Source organism: Pecten maximus, chromosome 17 (genome assembly GCF_902652985.1).
Source record: "Pecten maximus chromosome 17, xPecMax1.1, whole genome shotgun sequence".
Classification (NCBI taxonomy): Eukaryota; Metazoa; Mollusca; class Bivalvia; order Pectinida; family Pectinidae; genus Pecten; species Pecten maximus.
In genome coordinates this window covers 32,884,605-32,897,525 of record NC_047031.1, presented here as the reverse complement: position 1 = coordinate 32,897,525, position 12,921 = coordinate 32,884,605, and the positions used below count along the sequence as shown (strand labels likewise).

Below are 12,921 nucleotides of genomic sequence, written 5' to 3'. Positions count from 1 at the left end.
TTTTACTTAGTTTATAGCATCAGTCTGCAGCAATAGGAATATGAAACAAAGAAACACAAACTATCTACCGCTGAATAAAAGAAATTTAATATCAACACTTATCACGATGTAAAAATAAAGAAATGAAAAAATAAAAGATAAAGGAACAATAATCAAAACAATAAGTTAAATGGTTAAACAAACAAGAAAAGTTAAACATATAATTATGTCCCTTTTAACCCTCCATAGCCATGCGGACAGAATTTCATTTTCGATTTCTACAAAATACGAATGTACTGATAATAGAAGACACGGTATAAAACCCGCGATTCTGCATGGGTCCTCTTGTATGTATCAATATGACGTGGAAGGACAGCGGAAATGAGAGGCATAAACAAACCTAAAGCCACTTTGATCTATCTTCAAACCTATTTAATTCATAAATAGTTTGACAATGATTTGGTTTAAGAAATGCTGTATCTCTAGATTTAATCTTCAGTCCTATTAAATCTCGAGGACAGATTAGTATGGCGGGGGATCTAGAGAGACATAGTGGAACTCACTTGGTTTTAATTTTCACCAGTAACTTACTACGCGAGTCAATGTCTCATTCATGAGGTAATAATAATAATCTTTCCTAATTATGAGTCAATGTCTAGTTAATGAGTCAATGTCTAGTTAATGAGTCAATGTCTAGTTAATTAGTCAATGTCTAGTTAATTAGTCAATGTCTAGTTAATGAGTCAATGTCCAGTTAATGAGCCAATGTCCAGTAAATGAGTCAATGTCCAGTTAATGAGTCAATGTCTAGTTAATGAGTCAATGTCCAGTTAATGAGCCAATGTCCAGTTAACGAGTCAATGTCCAGTTAACGAGTCAATGTCCAGTTAATGAGTCAATGTCCAGTTAATGAGTCAATGTCTAGTTAATGAGTCAATGTCTAGTTAATTAGTCAATGTCCAGTTAATGAGTCAATGTCCAGTTAATGAGTCAATGTCCAGTTAATGAGTCAATATCTAGTTAATGAGTCAATATCCAGTTAATGAGTAAATGTTCAGTTAATGAGTCAATGTCCAGTTAATGAGTCAATGTCCAGTTAATGAGTCAATGTCCTGTTAATGAGTCAATGTCTAGTTAATTAGTCAATGTCTAGTTAATGAGTCAATGTCCAGTTAATGAGTCAATGTCCAGTTAATGAGTCAATGTCTATTAATGAGTAAATGTCTGCTAAAAAGGTAAATAATGAGTTAACGCTAAAATAATCAGTAACAAAAAAATGCTTTAAATTACGAAGTATTTGACTCGGACATCATTGATAGTCAGAACTAAAGCCTGGATGATCGGATAGCACAGTGGTAACTCGTTGCCTTTTCCAAAGAGGCCCGGGATTTGATTCCCGATCAGACACGAGATTCGTCGATTTGACCTAGATTTGTATGGCGGGTGTCGCCGTGACCTAGATTTGTATGTCGGGTGTCGTCGTGACCTAGATTTGTATGGCGGGTGTCGTCGTGGCCTAGATTTGTATGGCAAGTGTCGCCGTGACCTAGAATTGTATGGCAATTGTTGTCGATGAATGGGGAGACGCTTATTCGTCCGGAGCGCTTGTTTCATTTTTCGACTTTTTCGTTTTCAGGTCCGTTCAAATCTATCTTTTTGTTGGCATTTTACACTCGTTTAACAAAGTTTTAATTTGAATTCTACTTCCTTTATTATATCGGTTATCTATTTGTTGACATAATTGTACCAAAGAACAAAAAACAAAAAACAAAAACAAACAAAACCAAAAACATAAAAATTAAGACGGTGAAAAGAAAACATCTTTCTGTATGTAATGTAGGACGGAGGTCGACGTCTGATAGGAGACCTATTAATAGATTTGATATCAACACTGTCTGATAGCTATCAACACAACCGTAAACCAGATACACTTAACATAGCTTTTCTGATACAGAACATAACGTCTATATATTTAGGTCTGAATATATGGTTAGGTAATGTCTATTGTTTATGTATCATCCGGTAAATATTTACACCAATACATTGTCCCTGTAACAATACTGTAAATTAATTTGATTTATCACAGACTTTACCAGTAATGGCAAGTATCCGAGAGAAAAAATCGAATTTGTTTGCCAATGTTATTTTCTGTCCAAAGAATTATTCTGTTTAGTAAGTATCTCTTTGAATCAAACGCACTGGAGAATGAATCGTGATTACATACCAATGTTGTCTACTGTTTTGTTTCCGAAATCAGTCTGTCTGTGATTTTAGTTGTTATTAGGATGTTAAATCTCAAAGAATAACAAACAAATGAGATCATTTTAATAAAAGAATGGTTTTCCGGTTTACCTTGAAAACACATTTGCTTTTCCAAATATTCCTTTTCCTCTGAATGTACTTTGATATCATAATATACCCGTTAACTATCTAACAGTATCATTCAATAGACAACTCGTTGGTAGCCTCGTGCCGGGTCCCGGCTTTGCCATAAGCTGTTGCTCGTCAGATGGAACCTAAAGATTGGGGTGAGTGGTAAATTAAGGATAAAATCAGTCTGTTGAAGGAATAGACATGATATATTACGGAGCGTGTGGTACGGCCGTTGTGGACCACCTACAGTATATGTGTGTTTTGGTTTGGGAGTATTTTGACATTCGTAACTATCGCTAGTCTAACTGGTGATCTCGTCACTTGTTCAAGACGCATTTTAAGAAATAAATGTGATTGTTCTCGGATTTGATTATATTTCTCGATATATAACGCTTACACAGAGGATGACAGCCAGAAAGTATGGATATTTTTGTTTGGTTCTTTTGATATTTCTATTATATTCCTACGTAACGGATAAGGTACAATTAGCTTCCTGTTTTCCATCATTCAAATTGTCGTGGTTTTACCAAAACTGTGAAGAATTATATATTTCTGTCCTGGATATTGTAAAACTTTCTTTATAATTGTATCTTTCTCTCTCGATTTCATTCCATACTCAAAATGGGTTAGAAAAATAAAGCCTCTTAAAAAACAAACAAACAAGCAAACAATATGACGAAATGCTTCATTGACATGGTAATCAGCCACAAAGGCCCAAGTGTTCTAAAAGTAATTAGCTTAATCAAGTGAGGAAGTCTTACGTCTCCTTTACTTCAAAACATCCGTGTGTGTATTCCTAAAAATAGTATAAAATTACTAAGTATCTCAAGTCAGTTTGATCAGAAAGTATTTATTATTTTTATAGTTAAACTGTGATTAGCCTAATCACCCTTTGAACACCTGGCCCTGGTAGACATCACAGTTAGAGTCTGGCCACATAATTCCGAATTAATACTGAAGTCTGTTTTTATATGCCTCCGTAGATATTTGGTAACATTATCGGTCACCTTCTACGATTTATATGTGAATATGTCAACATGCCGCATGCATCAGTACTTTTTGCCGACGAAGAATGATGTAAGTTGTTCAAATTCAAATTAATTTTATTCTCTTTTCACATACAGACATGCTGTATAGAGAAAACTATATTTACAACTTATCATATACAATTGTATCGAAGGTTGTTTAAATTGGAGTATTATTATTTTGTCTTGTGCTAGTTATGACGTGTGAATTGCTATATTCCTGTACTGTAAACGTGGTTATTTTCACGATTTCGATCAAAAGGACTTCGTGTAATTAGCGTAAATTTCCACGTTTACAGTAAGTGGATGGTAGATGTGTTGTTGTCAATAGTAACAGTGGGTGCCTTCGTCCTTTTGTTATATATATTCAGTGTTATCAATTAAGTTGTAAAACTTACGGAACAAAATTGAATTGATTTTTAAAAAATCTGCATCAAAAAGCTGTTTCATCCTCCAAACTCGTCAGTAATGCAAAGGGTTGACGTATTGACACAGTATGTATTCGTGACGACGGAGGGAATCGACCAATGACAACATACAATATTAGGTTTCAGAGATTGTTTGTTTTTGTTTAACGTCCTATTAACAGCCAGGGTCATTTAAGGACGTGCCAGGTTTGGAGGTGGAGGAAAGCCGGAGTACCCGGAGAAAAACCACCGGCCTACGGTCAGTACCTGGCAACTGCCCCACGTAGGTTTCTAACTCGCAACTCGTGGAGGGCTAGTGTTAAAGTGTCGGTACACCTTAACCACTCGGCCACCGCGGCCCCATCTTTCAGAGAAACCTTAGTCTCGGATTATAATTAATATATGTATTTTTTTAAATTCTACATGGTTTGTATGACGTTATCAAGGTCGTCAAAGCTGAAAAACTAATACCAAGATCTAGACCTGCATCGGTATTTCGACGGAAATAAATAAATAAATATAAAATATATAAGGAAGAATAGATGAATAGGAAAGAAAAAAGATCATGATCAAATTCTGATTCAATTCTGGTCTTTCCAAAGCTCTCTAAGCAGAGGACACAGTAAATAAATATAATTGACGAAATTTTAGTCGCACAATATTATCGATATTGGCTAATTAGGTTCAAATTCAAAGACTGCAATATAGACAATACAAGGCAGACAACATCGAAGGGAACATAAACATCCCCTGGTCCTATAAGGTTTGGTTTAGTTTGGTTTATTTTGTTTAACGTCCTATTAACAGCTAAGGTCATTTAAGGACGGTCTCCCGTGCGACATGCATGCGTGTGGTGAGTGCGTATGTGTGTCTTGGGAGGCTGCGGTATGTTCGTATGTTAAGTCTCCCTGTGATAGGCCGGGACTTTTGCCGATTTAAAACTCTGGTATGTCTCGGCCAGGGGCAGAACCCAAAGCCTTCCTCACAGGGGCGAACGCTCAACTAAAGGCCAAAAGTGAGGCATTGTCAAGGGAGACATTAGGAAGAAGAAAGTTGTTCAGTAAGAAGAGAAAAGATAAGATCCCAAATTTAGTCGCCTGCTACGATCATGCAATGGGGGCAGCAGGAACAATTCTTACGCCCTACCTACAGGACAGGATCCTATCAGGAACTCGGGTATAGAGGTACCATTGCATATTTAAAGACATCTTACGACAAGCAATAACGGGGATAGTTAATTCTATGTTTTAAAATATCTTTAATTGTTTCATTTGTCACTTTCCATTTTCCTATTTTGAAAACATTTGTGTTATTTACGTATATTTTAAAATGGAACACCAGTCATTATTTTTTACAAACATCTAAACTAAGAAATGAGAGCTGTGCTCGCGAAACGTCGTGGTGTAAGTAAGTTGTGTTATCTTCTTAGAATTAACCTAGACTGACACATAACGTGGATGAAGCTGAATGCGTGTCGTTTACATGTCACTTTTCACTTGTTTTAATGCCTCCTTATCGAGTTGCTTACAATGACATAAAAACACAATGGTATGAACACCATAAAACATGTTTCCAAATGGGTTTTTTTCTGATGTAAGAACTGATGACCAGTGTAACAGATGACGTCATCAAGAAAAGTAGATGTCATTTATATACATTAATATAATAGTTACTCACATCAGATATATTTGTAATTCTGTTTGGGAAAACTACACTCTAGTTTTATAATGTTATAGGGTTGTTGGCTCTTTGCCGGAACAATCACGGACATGTATATTCTACGAGCATATAGAACTTTACACAATCTCGATATAAACTATAATAGTTTATAAATGTGTTTTAAAAGTATATATCTGATACTAAAACTCTGACTGTTTGATTCTGACTTTCCTTAATGCAGACATTACACTTGAAAATAGATGGTAGCCCATCGAAATCCTTTTTACTAAACTTAGACTCAATCAAAATACGTCAAACATCTAGGACAGTTTTTAGAATAAACAGCAAATTGCGGTTAATTTTTTAAAACTAACACATGTTTAGAGGTTTATATTCAAAGACTTGTGATATCATGAATTAAAACATACCACCTTTATCGCGGATTCAAGGCTAAGGAGTATTTTAGACGGTGTACCAGGGAGCATTACGATAGATTTACAATTGGGAAACTGCACCAGACGCGCTGCACCTATCTGCAGGCTGTAACGCACACTGACCCAAAGGAAAACATTAAAGAGTTCCGATTAAAGGGGAGATAAGGCCAGCTTTATTAAGTTACTTAGGCGGAAATAACTTTTTGCAGCAAGCTTCATCAACTTAACGAAGAATAAAAAACAATTGTTCTGTCGATTTTTGGCTACCAGCATTCCTTAACAATAGTTTTTTTTTGTAACAATAAGGCGCGCTATGTAGATAAAATAGATATTTGGTTTGTGTTTGTTATGATTGGTTTTCTAACAAACATAAACTCCAGTACTAACATAACCCTAGACAAACTATCACAAGTGGATCGGGTCCAGTCAAGTCTAGTTTTCTTAACCAACTTATATGATAATGTCTCTCTGTGACATTCTGCTGTTTATTTAATTGAAAATATCATCCTTACATGATCTCGTTTTGGAACTATTTATGAAATGTCTTAAATTGAACCAAGCTAAAATACCTGTTTTTAAGGGGTGGAATAATTAGAGGTGGTTCAGTAAGTTTTCCGATACAAACATAATTCGAATTTACGTTTACAGACTCCAGATCTGATTATATCTCAAAGACATTAGAAGGAATGCAGAAATGTAGGTAATTCAGTGACACAGTACCGGTTTAATTTTCTAAAAACTGTTTAATAAAAAATAAAACATATAATCATAATAGAAAAAAAAAAATAAAAAAAAACCAGAAATGTAGGTTATTAAAATTAAAACATAAAATCATAATAACAAAAATGAAGCAGAAATGTAAGTAATTCTGTGACACAATACCGGTTTAATTTTCTAAAAACTGTCTAATTAAAATTAAAACATTTAATCATAAGAACAGCATGAATGCGAAATTAAAAACAAAGCGCGGTCTGCGGTCTAACCCCAGTTGTGTTGGTATAATACATTGTAATGAACGGTAAACATATAGCGGGTTTATGGATACAAGATAAAGCACATAAAAGTCAATTAGCCCGGGATATGTTACAGATAACGGTATAGATCCCATGTGTTATGACTAAACGTTATCTTACATGATACATATATAAGTTAATTGGTGTGTTACATCGTTATATAAGATTACCTATCCGCAGAAGCCGTTAAATTAAAAGTAATAAATTACGTAACGCCAGATCGGTAATAAAGTATTTTATGTGATAAGCTCTCGTTCGGAGGGAAGGTCTCAAACTGTAACAGGTTAAAGTAAAGTTTATTTGGTAAAATATTTTGAGATAAATCTCAGTACGTTTTTCAGTAGACTACAATCTTCAATATTCCACAGGCAAGTTCATCCGGTAAACAATAGTCAACTATAAAATTGATCTGGTTTAGGATATTGAACTTTAAGTCATTTTATCTGGTTAGTAAGGTGAGCGGTAAAGTTTATCTGGTTAGTAAAGTTAAGAGTAAAGTTTATCTGGTTAGTAAAGTTAACAGTAAAGTTTATCTGGTTAGTAAAGTTAACAGTAAAGTTTATCTGGTTAGTAAAGTTAACAGTAAAGTTTATCTGGTTAGTAAAGTTAACAGTAAAGTTTATCTGGTTAGTAGGGTGAGCAGTAAAGTTTATCTGGTTAGTATAGTTAGCAGTGAAGTATATCTGGTCAGTAAAGTGAGCAGTAGAGTTTTTCTGGTAAGTAGATTGAGCAATAAAGTTTATTATAAAAAGGTTAGTATAAAGAGCTGTTAAGTCTATCCGCGTAGTACAAGGTGAAAAGTATATCTCGTGAAAGGTATCCAGCGTTGAAGCTTATCTGGTTAGTAAAGTAAAAAGTAAAATTTATCTGGTCAATATTGAGCTTTTAAGATTATCTGGTTGGTAAAGAGAGATGTAAAGTTTATATGGTTAGTATATTTAGCTGTAAAGTTTATTTAGTTAAGTATTTTTAACGTTTAGAATGTATACTGGTTTGTAGCGCATTCCAGTAACAGTTTGTTGTAATTCAAAATGTTTACTGTACAATTTGCCCTGTGATGGTGAATATAACGACAAAACCACAAGGATTTCAAACTTTTTAGCGTACTTTTATTAGATGGTATACTCTTCCTTATATTGTAGCGACATTAATACCGTATAATCGTTATAGAATAAATGTTGCTTGTTCTGTGTGTAATTTATCGTGGGTTCTACACGTCAAAGATAAAAAGTGTTTATATGATTTATGTTATTTTCTGCAGTTCGGAACTCCTTGAACGCATCCAGCGTTCGTATGATCGGTAATAGTTCGGGACTTTTTTCTCTACGCAGGTGTAATTCATATCACAACCAAGATATCATACGGAAAACATACACCAGCTTGTCATATATAACCCACAACAACGTTACATAGAGGAACTATAAAACAATTGTACTCACCTTGTACCAGTTGACGATTCATACGAGCTGAGATATAGCCCCCGTAAATCCGTGTACATGGTTCCTCGGAAATTGCCAATTTCAATGACGTAATATCCGGTTAGAGTAAGTTCCTCCTCGAGAATTATAACCCAGAATTGTGTTTTCCAAACCTGAAATTGTCGTTTTATATTGAAAACTCTACTTCCATCCAGAGTTCTAACTTTTACGGAATCTTTCAAAATCCACAGAAGATTGATGTGCAGCAATAGAACTTTCTTCGGAGCCGACGTCTTCACCGTCACATTAACGCTTCCTTTGAATGTTCTATTTTCTAAATCAATCTTGAGAAATATATCGTATCTTTCCGGTAGTATATCACGTGGTAATCGAATATTATCCCAGGGTCTGGAAACTTTTTCCGGAACCAAAACGTCCGTGCTATTTACTTTTTCAGGAATTGTAGTATTATCAGTCGCGTTTTCAACACGAGTTAAATTTTCAGCTGAAACAGAACTTGTTTCATTTTGTACAATATCCGATTCCACAGATATCCCGGTAGTATTATATTTTATTTTCGGATTACAATCTTGTAACGCTCCGGGGGATGATACGTGTATTATCTGCTCTTTTCGTACAAAAGTCAAAAGTAAAACCACAAGAATTATTGAAAGAGCAAACGCCACAGTGAAAATTGCGACTTGCACGCGCGTAAAATAACACCCTTTCCGGTTCTGACGTAACGTTACCATAGTATCCTGGGTAACGGGTATGGTTGCCACCTGTCCATCAGGGACACCCGGTGGAAGTACACTGCCATTCCCTATCCCTGTCAGGTTGCCATTTTCCTCCATCGTTACTGTTGGACAGCCACCTTACTCGACAGTCATTAGGGTTGACAGTGCATTGTTGTTGACAATGATTGGTGCGGTACGAGTTGTCCTTCTATCCCGAGCCTGCACCGTCCACTCGTGTTTAACAACTGTCGGGACCGACACGGCACACACACTCCCGCGGCCCTGTACACTCCGCCGACAATTGACTCTGACAGAACGAGCGGCCCTCTACATAACAATTTGTACAGAGACTACATCCAACCTCTTCAAACGTTACGAAGAATTAGTCCAGGAAACCAAACTATTTGTAGAGTTGGTGAGTAAAGTACAGCTCCAATTCACGTCAGACGCGGTCATAGACACCTTCCTGTACCCGCGTTACATGGTAACAAGAACAACTAGGTCCTTTGTTTCCCAGGTTACTTACTCTCTAACCTGTTTAGATATACCCTAGGTCCTTTGTTTCCAAGGTTACTTACTCTATAACCTGTTTAGATATACCCTAGGTCCTTTATTTCCCAGGTTACTACTCTCTAACCTGTTTAGATATACCCTAGGTCTTTTGTTTCCTAGGTTACTTACTCTCTAACCTGTTTAGATATACCCTAGGTCCTTTGTTTCCAAGGTTACTTACTCTCTAACCTGTTTAGATATACCCTAGGTCCTTTATTTCCCAGGTTACTACTCTCTAACCTGTTTAGATATACCCTAGGTCCTTTGTTTCCAAGGTTACTTACTCTCTAACCTGTTTAGATATACCCTAGGTCCTTTATTTCCCAGGTTACTTACTCTCTAACCTGTTTAGATATACCCTAGGTCCTTTATTTCCCAGGTTACTACTCTCTAACCTGTTTAGATATACCCTAGGTCCTTTATTTCCCAGGTTACTTACTCTCTATCCTGTTTAGATATACCCTAGGTCCTTTATTTCCCAGGTTACCTACTCTCTAACCTGTTTAGATATACCCTGGGTCTTTTGTTTCCAAGGTTACCTATCTCTAACCTGTTTAGATATACATGTACCCAGAACTAACGAACTACGTTCATTGTCTCTAAGTGTGGACTTCACTCAGACTACGTAGCTGTGTGGAATTGTGTCATATAATTTAACCTTGCTTTATCTGTTATTGATCACGAAAATCAGAATGTTTACGGAGATAGATCTATATAGATATACACACAATGCTGTGTAGCTTTGACACGCTTTTCAAATTAGCATCACAATATCTTTCCGAAATCAAAATTGAAAATTAAACGAGTAACAGGCTCATTTAAGGGACCAGGACTGAGTCTGACAGTACGTTATAATACCGTCCCTGTTCTTATATACAATGTAGGAACACTCTTTTTAATTACGTACAAGGCCGCGAATGTTTTGCTGGGTCGAATGGGAAGATATTCGTCCAATATTTCTATGAAGTTGTTTGTGGTACAGAGTATCGAGGATTCACAGACATTTCACCATTACCGAAGTCTGTGCCGTTATAAGCGGAAGTACACAGCTACATATATTTCTAAATCAATCAATATTTTTCTAATTAATTTTAAGTACAATATCCTAATCTCTCTATATAGTGCGCCAACTGAGATGTTATGTCTCTTTGTAGAGTGATGTGACCAAGATTTCAAAACTGTTTACACCCTTACCTGACAAATCCTGACAAGCACGTTACAGTTACCATGGAGAACATGTCTAATTAGATGGTAATTAACATAACACTACGCCGAACTTATTTTCCAAACATGTTTCGATAAAAGGTGTCTTTTTCTGTGCTACGGTACCTGTTCTAATTGATTTTAGTTAAATCTAAACATTCATCGCAACGAGATAAATACTATTCCCGTATAGATCACACTCTCTTGTTCAATCTCCAGAAGACGTTTATCGGTCTGTGCTGCTGTTGTCTGAATAATATGGAGATTTGAGGTACAAACTCACACGGAATCCAGTAGAAATATCCGATAAATTACCTGGAATCGTATTCAAAACTTTAAATCCTTTCGTTCTTCAGTAGTTTATATCTTTATAAATAACACCGATCTTCGATATGAATTCCGTTCACGTTGAAATCTACACAATATATACGTCATTGGTATTCCACACAGCGTACATAGCTTCTCGATATGAAAACAGGCCTATCCGAAGGTCACCAATCAACTTCACTTTTGAACATTTCCAACAAGGTTTATGTAAGTCAGATTTTGAAGAAAAAAATTGAAAGAAGTATATTTCCTGAGTGACTTCCCTCCTATTGTGATTCACAGCATTAGGTAACTCCAATCGATATGTATTTACTTCCTTGTAACAAGTTATGTCCCTGCTCCGACTTCACTGAAATATATAAAGGTATATACTTATTACTTAAACGAGGCCACTAAATCCTCGTGTATTTTAAATACAACTTAGTATCTGCGCAAAGTACATTACATTAAAATGAAGTGAAATATTCAGTCTCTTTAAAGTGCTTTTCATGATATTTATCTTAAATTGTATGGTTTATTTATACATTTATCTCACAATTGACTTTCATACTCATTTTGTGGAGGAGACTCCTTGTAGCTTTTACCTTACATTGAAATGTAGCGAAATATTCAGTCTCAATTAAATGTATCTCGTGACATTTACATCTATCTCCCAATTGACTTTCGTATTCATTTTCGCGGTGGAGATTAGTTGTAGCTATTGGCTACTTCACTGAACAACATAAGTGAGGCGTGTTGCTATTTAGAGTATTTATAGTTTCCCGGATAGACACAACCACGATTACACAGGTATGGCCATGACACGTACCAGCCCGAGGTACATCGAACACCCACCTCGGAACTTCACCCGAGGGTACATTGCCCGATGCGGTATATTTAGAGCTACCGCGGGCCCACGTCAATTATCGTCATTAGCAATATTCAGTAGGCAGAATGTTGTTTACAATGTTTTTATGAATACATTTGTGTCATTTATTGTAAGAATCGTGTTTATAATGCTTATTTTTTATTCGCTTCACGGCCCATTTAATGTTCCCTTATACTGATGAAATATCGCTCTTCACAGAAAATACACATTTCAACTGTGAATAAGAAAAAGTAATTGATGACGAACTGTAATGATTTTTTTAAATTTATTAAAGACAAGACGTGATATTAGCTCAAGGCCCAACAACCTGCTCTGACTTAATCTTGCTGACGATCGAAACAGTTTATGCTACACGTCCAACCGTAAAATTTAAACGTTCTTCACATCGTCGTTGACCCTGTCTGTGAAAAGTTATTTACATCAACATACGACCGTATCTGTCAAACGTTCTATACTACACGGCCGACCGTATCTGTCAAACGTTCTATACTCCACCGCCGACCGTATCTGTCAAACGTTCTATACTCCACGGCCGACCGTATCTGTCAAACGTTCTATACTCCACGGCCGACCGTATCTGTCAAACGTTCTATACTCCACCGCCGACCGTATCTGTCAAAGGTTCTATACTACACGGCCGACCGTATCTGTCAAACGTTCTATACCACACGGCCGACCGTATCTGTCAAACGTTATATACTACACGGCCGACCGTGTCTGTCAAACGTTCTATACTCCACGGCCGACCGTGTCTGTCAAACGTTCTATACTACACGGCCGACCGTATCTGTCAAACGTTCTATACTCCACCGCCGACCGTATCGGTCAAACGTTATATACTACACGGCCGACCGTGTCTGTCAAACGTTCTATACTCCACGGCCGACCGTGTCTGTCAAACGTTCTATACTACACGGCCGACCGTA

At 36.4% G+C, this 12,921-nt stretch overlaps 1 protein-coding gene across 1 annotated transcript in view; it reads right to left on the bottom strand.

Annotated features, from left to right (window-relative positions):
• LOC117315547 (aminopeptidase N-like) overlaps positions 1–9,383 on the bottom strand; it is a 67,574-nt gene extending 58,191 nt beyond the window's left edge. Inside the window, exon 1 of the mRNA XM_033869788.1 lies at positions 8,330–9,383. Within this exon, the coding sequence (XP_033725679.1) occupies positions 8,330–9,162 (833 nt within the window). The 5' untranslated portion in view covers positions 9,163–9,383. The remainder of the gene's footprint in view (positions 1–8,329) is intronic.
• Between the last annotated feature and the right edge of the window lie 3,538 nt (positions 9,384–12,921).